Source organism: Lupinus angustifolius, unplaced genomic scaffold (assembly GCF_001865875.1).
Source record: "Lupinus angustifolius cultivar Tanjil unplaced genomic scaffold, LupAngTanjil_v1.0 Scaffold_40_11, whole genome shotgun sequence".
Classification (NCBI taxonomy): domain Eukaryota; kingdom Viridiplantae; phylum Streptophyta; class Magnoliopsida; order Fabales; family Fabaceae; genus Lupinus; species Lupinus angustifolius.
In genome coordinates, this window is record NW_017721334.1 from 11,232 (window position 1) to 18,541 (window position 7,310).

A 7,310-nucleotide genomic window follows, 5' to 3' on the forward strand; every position below is an offset into this window, starting at 1 on the left:
TCAGTGTATACATGCTCATGTCTATCCTAATTTAAAAGGATATTAAGTAAATATAGATAAAGTAAACATGTGATTCCTAATTGCCAAATACTTCCCTAATACACATATTGAACCATTCACATTAAACAAAACCAAACCATGTCCCTTCTCCATTGTATTTTTGGTCTTATATTATTTTCTGGAAGGAAAAATCTTTACATAGCAAAATTACTAATTAAGAAATTAAAATTATATTTTTTTTAGAAAAAAAAACAATATGAATGCTATTCAATTCTTTGAGACACGATAGCACTACTACTTAACCCAACCCTCTCCTCTCATTTCCCTACCTCACATAACTCATCTCTCGCCACTCCCTCACCACATTCACACACACCGTTCCTATCTCTTCTTTCTCATCATCCAAAAAATGGAAGGATCTGGCGTAGTAACCGTTTACGGTAACGGCGCAATAACCGAAACCAAAAAGTCCCCCTTTTCCGTTAAGGTTGGTCTCGCTCAGATGCTCCGTGGCGGCGTTATTATGGACGTCGTTAACGCCGAACAAGCCCGTATCGCTGAAGAAGCCGGTGCCTGCGCCGTCATGGCTCTCGAACGCGTCCCCGCCGATATCCGCGCTCAAGGCGGCGTAGCCCGAATGTCCGACCCGCAACTGATTAAAGAAATCAAGCAGGCCGTCACCATCCCCGTCATGGCGAAAGCCCGAATCGGTCACTTCGTCGAGGCGCAGATCCTCGAAGCTATCGGAATCGATTACGTCGATGAGTCTGAGGTTCTCACACTCGCCGATGAGGAAAATCATATCAACAAGCATAATTTCCGCATCCCTTTTGTTTGCGGCTGCCGCAACCTTGGTGAGGCTCTTCGCCGCATCCGCGAGGGTGCGGCGATGATTCGCACCAAGGGAGAGGCTGGCACCGGGAACGTCATTGAGGCCGTGCGTCACGTGCGGTCGGTGTTGGGAGACATTAGGGTTCTCCGTAACATGGATGATGATGAGGTTTTCAGTTTTGCTAAGAAAATTGCTGCTCCTTATGATTTGGTGATGCAGACCAAGCAGCTTGGGAGGCTTCCTGTGGTGCAATTTGCTGCTGGTGGTGTAGCTACGCCTGCGGACGCTGCACTGATGATGCAATTGGGTTGTGATGGTGTTTTTGTTGGCTCTGGTGTTTTCAAGAGTGGTGACCCTGCGAAAAGGGCGAGGGCGATTGTTCAGGCTGTGACTCATTATAATGATCCTGCTGTGCTGGCTGATGTGAGCTGTGGGTTGGGGGAAGCCATGGTGGGTATCAATTTGAATGACAGCAAGGTTGAGAGGTTCGCGAGCCGCTCGGAATGAATGGATGCATGAATGAAATGAATTTTCAGTTGAAGGTTTTGTTTTCTAGTTGGTGGGTAATGTTAGTTGTTGGTGTTATTTCTCATTTTAATAAAAAGATTATGTTTTGGTTGTTATCTTTATTAGTGGAAAAAAAAAGAACAAAAAGAACTAGCAATTTGGGCATTGTAATATGGTGAAACTTGTTTTACCCATTGAATGTCAAACTATTTATCAAGTATTCTATTATTGTTTGAATTCTGATATTAATGTTGGATTTTGAATGTGCAAATTTTGCCTATATAGCACTGACAAATGTTGATGGTTGTTATACTGGTATCTCACATGTATTGTATCAGAATTCAATATTTCAGATGCTTTTTGTTTGTATTTATGAATTTTGTCGTTTCGTGGTATTGACTAATTTGTAACGCGTGGTATGGATGATATTAGATTTTTCCTAATTTGATTCCATTTCCAGTGAGTTCTTTGGTACTTCATAGGTTTTATATCTAATTAGGAATGGTTGAATAGGCTTGTAAGCCTGTGGATGTTTGCTGGTATATAGTAATGTGTGAAATATGATTGGACAATATACCAGTTCTATCATTTCTGTTGAGAATTTTAGATGCTTATAGTTATTGTTCTGAATGCAATTTTTGGTGTCTGTTAATCCTTGGCTTTTTAATCATAATTCTAATAACTTTAGCTGTTATTTAGTTATCAAGCTTTGATTGGGTTGTTTTTCCAACCTTGTCTATGATGTTACTTATTACAGTCAGTCCCTTAGCTTCAGTTTTCCAACCTTTAATCTATCTCTATGGAATGATAGATAGAACATGTATGTTACCCTTTTCTGAGCAAATGACCTAGAAGCTGAAATAATTGAGCAACAATGTATTTGTTAAAGTGAACAGATCTAGTGAAGGGAACTAAGAAATTACCAGTTGCTTTATCGAAGTAACCAGATTCTATTCCGGCAGTAGCTTTGTCATAGCATGTTATGTGATCTCAAGTAACTATAGTTCATCCCTTTTAAAGTCTCTGTTTTCATGCTATGAAGATGGCTGTGTACTGTTGAATATATCTTATATCTCAGTTTCACCTAATTCCTCTGTTAATCCCAAAGTGAAGTATCTGGCAAAGCTCCTTAATCTTTTTATTCTAGAATTGCCATTCTCAGTTTGGATCCCCAGAGCTAGTGTCCCAACATATGAGCATGACCTATTAACTATTAAGTATTAACCAAACAACTGAGCTTTAATGATATGAGCATGATTGTTGAATATATCTGATACCTTATGGTTCCTTTTGTTTGTGGTGAATTCATTCTGTACATTTTGCAAATGAATCTTGTGCATAGTATGTATACGTATGTTACTCTCAAGACTCAACTCATCGAGTTGTTATTTAATTGCATTGTTGGTGGTATAATTATGTTGCACTAGATGTGTGTCTCAACTAAATTATTAGATTAATGGGATCTTATGCATGAAACCTATGTAACTCTCAACTGTGTTTGACGTATTATTTAATTGCATTGTCGGGGGTATAATTATCGGAATCCATCCTACTAGTAAGGGAGAGAGTTGGTATCCACATTTCTGGACCAGGGTTTCTTAGTTTTTTCTAAATTAGAATTCTCAGTGTTATTCTTCTGTTTTTGTTCTATTTCATTTGTTCACTTGTCACTTCCACAAGTTGTCTATTTTGCATTAGATGACAGAAAATTGTTTCTGGCTTTTTCCAATAATTTGTTAATGGACTCTCATTGAAAATGGTAGTAATGTTGGGACCAAGGTCTAGTTGATGGGATACCAATATAGAGTTGAATATGACAATTTTTGTATTATTTGCTCATGTTGTGGCAGTAGACACGTTTCTTGAAAATGCACAAAAAATGCATTACTATCACTGAATATGACTGCAGTGGAAAGGGTGCATCAGTTAGAAGGGAAATTAAACTATGGGTACATATCCTATTTTTCTGGGTGATTTGGTTGCAATAGTAGGAAAGGTGGCTGTGATTTGAAATGAAGGATAATAGTTAATTGGTTTGCGGTTATTAGGATGTTCCATTCCATTTATGCTTTTTACCTATCTCTCATTATTTAGGACTCTATTCATCTCTTTTTCTCTTGGCTTCTATTGATTTGAGAAATAGGTTTGATTCAAAACAACTAGAAGAAGGGATTGATTCCATTACGAGTCCAAGTAGTTGTTCCAAGTTGTGTGAATCATTTTGTTCAACATTTAGGACTATGTAGGAAGTAAAAGGCCATGGATTGTTCTTGTTTTTGTGGGTTGGGTTACTCTATTTTCTCTCCAGCTTCATTCAACCTTATATAAGTTGTGCGCTGATATTGGATATATGGTTTTGTTCTAGTTTAAAGTCGTGTTATTACTTCCATATTTGTACATAGATTATTGGTCTTGCACTTGTTCGATTCTAGGGTCATGTTAGGCTTGTTAAGGAGTCCATTGTTCTATAAGGATTGAGTATATCTTGTGCACCTTCAAGATATTCTTAGTTCTTTCATTTGCCGATGAAAAAAATAAAGAAACATTTTTAGAGAGTTTTACTAAAAAGAGAAACAATAAATTGTAGAGAGATTTTGTATGAAAAAGATATTTGTACTTTCTTTTTTGTGTTTTTAAGAGAATTTAGTATCATCTATTTTATCTTATTTGTATACACATTTTCCTAATATGAAAAATCATTAAACACGGTATTGATGTCCACGTTTTGGTTCTTATGTTTCGTTTTCCGATTAAAAAAGTTTTGTTGCTGTTTTAGCCCATATATGAGTACCCACGTGTGCATTGGGCCTAAATTGGTAAACCCATTTATGAGTAATTTCTTTCTAGAATCCATATCATAGTTACTTTTCCAATTAGCAAATATTAACAACCCTGTTCAATATATACTATATGAGTATATGGTATTTACTTGCCATATCATACATCTTAGGTAATATATATGTATACGACCAATTTAATCTATGCATGGGAGAGGCTTCTCTATTTTAGTAACTGGAGTAGACATATTACTACTGTGAAACTACACCATTACAACAACAAAATACTAAAATATTACATAACAGTGCTTGAGAACTTTTATTTATTCTATTAGAGGAATGGAGCAATGACTATACCTACTTTAAATTATTTGGTGCTTCAACTCCATTAATGATCAATTATAAATCTATTTTTGGATTACAACTATTATTTTAAAGTTTGGGTGAAACTAATCCAGTAACTCAAATAATTCAAGGGAGAAAATTGATTGTCTTTATTATTCTATTTTCTTTTAATTCTTAAAGAAGCATGGTTGGAATATTTTTCTATTTTTATCTGAAATTGATATTATATTGAATTTATTTAAGAGAGGTATGTTAGAAGGTTGTGATTATTTTTAAAAGACAATGAAACATTTACCACTTTTCCCATTTAGTCATATTAAAAGCTTTGATCATCTCAACTTTTTTATTGTTTGTCATTTAGACTATCAATTAATGAAAATATTAAAAGATGATAAGATTGTAATCTTATAATATTTCTAAAAAGTAAAAATAATAAATTTTATTATTATATACAATTTAATTAGATTATCTTGTAATAAACGATTAATGAAATATTATTTTTATGGATTAGCTTTGACTAGTTGAGACTCAAACAGCTTATAACCAATGCGTCATAATGACTCATGCAAAGACTGAAAATTTGAAGAAAAAAAGTAAGAATAAAGAACTGTGAGCAGAATTTCTAGAAAGCAAAGAGATACAATGCCTTCAACATTCATGAGCACTATACACCATATGAATATTTATACATAATTAATATATCTTTAACATTTATTTATATTGTTTTTTAAAGAATCAATAATGACAAAATATGAATGACAAAAAATACATTGGCAATATATAAATATCAGATACTTTAAGCGCATACATGTTTCTATCTTCTATTTAATTGTTAATAACAAATGGGCTTATCATCATAACAACCAATCAAAACCAATAAGATGCTAGTCTAGTAGTATAAGGTCTTGCTAAATCCTCGGAATAAAAAAGTTAAAGTTCAATTTCTAGGAACAACATTTACTGGAAGATGCATTCACACACCTAAGAAAGATTATTTCCTTACCTATAAAGTAAGAGATATCATTATTAGTACAAAAAAACAATCGATGAAAACTCATTAGTGGTTAAAATAATAATTTTAAAAATAAAGGTTTGTTAAAACTCACATTGATTTTGCACTTGAGCTATATGCATTTCAAATTTTCTATTTTTCTTTCATTTCCATGTAGAGATCATTTCTCTCACGAGTATGTTTACCTACTCTGCCAAAAACAGATACACTCCCATGAGCTTTGGCAATATTATTTATCTATTCCATAAATCTATATAAAACAATCATAATCTTAATATTATGTTTTTTAAATTTGTGATTTGTCAACAATAAGTATGAATAACATTTGAGATACCACTAGCCCCATATATTAGAAGGGTACTCCCCTTGTTTCCTATCTGTCCGAGAACATAAAAACTCAGTTATTAACTAGAACAAAAAGAACTAGTTATTAATGTTTTCTTGAACCTTTTTTATTTATTGTTTTCGAGGACTTCTAAATGGAGAAGTAAATACAAAGAAATTTTTTTCTTCAGAGACAAATAATATAGAACGAATGGGTAAAAAGTTAGAAACAATTTCATTTGGATTTATTTAAAATTTAGTTCTCATGTTTAAAACTTGTTATAAAATAGAGATTTCATGAATGGATTTACAATCAAATTTTATGTTTGAAACATATTACAATTAATTGATTTTTTTTAAATCCAGAAACAATTTTGCTTAAATCGGGTATGACTTTCGTGGAAGTAAATCTCTAACGAATTGAATTAATTCAATATTAGTAACTTTTTTAGTATCCAATTATTTTAAGGGAATGCTAATAATAATCAATGTCAATGTTGGTATGGCTTTAATTATTATTTGAAGTAAAATATATATAAGTTATCAATGTTGTTAATAATGACAATTGTCGATGGAGGACTAGAGCCAACATAGGGGATGATGTCAGCGGTTAAGGTAATTGATGATAATAGATAGTAGTAAGAGGTTAAAGATAGGGTAATATGTGATAATAACTAGTGGGGTAGGGTTGAACTGGGCCTAGATCCAAGATCAGGTCCAATCCAATGTTATGATCAAGCTCAAAGTTGAGTCTGAAATCAAGCTCTACACTGATATCAAAGTTAGACCCTAAGCAAAGCCAATCTTAAAACTCATGTTGGGATTTGGACCATGTATACGTCATGATAAGTTGGGGTCTTTACCATGGTTAGACCTAGTGGCAATGTCGCATTAGGTCTAGGTTGACGCTGAGGTTGGGCATAATTTCAGGACTTGGTTTTGAGTGTGGGTTAATTGAGATTAGTTTATTCGATAATGTTAGAAAAAAAAATCAACTAGATATTAAGTAATCTATTTATAATATTGATGGGATGATTTTTTTTGTGGTTGATGATTATTTATGGACATTTATAGGAACAACTAAATCCAATATAATCTAGATATTATGCTTAAATTGATCCTTTTGCACCATTTCAACCTGGTAAGTAAAAAACTCGTTCAAAACAAACAATTGGTATTTGGGTAGGTTTAATTATTGTCACTTTAAAATTGCCTAACTCAAACCTAACAATTTATTGACTCTCTCCCCGTTTGGGTGATTCCAAACTAATTTAATTACTGATATGCCAACGAAAAACTTGATATTTAAGGGTATTTTTACGACCCACCTTTCTTTCCTGGGAACTAGCCTGTTGTATATCCACGGATTACGACATAATTCTGGTATAAGTTTTATTGAAAATCTTAATTTAAAAAGTGTTATTTGATTGTGAGACTTTCAATGACAAATGATGATTCAAGGATATTCAACCTTGAATCGGATGGACGAAAGCAATTAAATTCATTTTAAATC

The 7,310-nt window shown here is 33.4% G+C and overlaps 1 protein-coding gene across 1 annotated transcript; it reads left to right on the forward strand.

Annotated features, from left to right (window-relative positions):
* Positions 1 to 310: 310 nt before the first annotated feature.
* On the forward strand, positions 311 to 1,567 carry LOC109338750 (probable pyridoxal 5'-phosphate synthase subunit PDX1). The gene has a single exon (XM_019576058.1). The coding sequence runs from the start codon at positions 410 to 412 to the stop codon at positions 1,337 to 1,339; it is 930 nt and encodes a 309-aa protein (XP_019431603.1). The 5' UTR covers positions 311 to 409; the 3' UTR covers positions 1,340 to 1,567.
* Positions 1,568 to 7,310: the final 5,743 nt, after the last annotated feature.

What these genes read in the sequence shown, in the direction of transcription:
- LOC109338750 (XM_019576058.1), top strand. Translation starts at nt 410, where the DNA reads ATGGAAGGATCTGGCGTAGTAACCGTTTACGGTAACGGCGCAATAACC.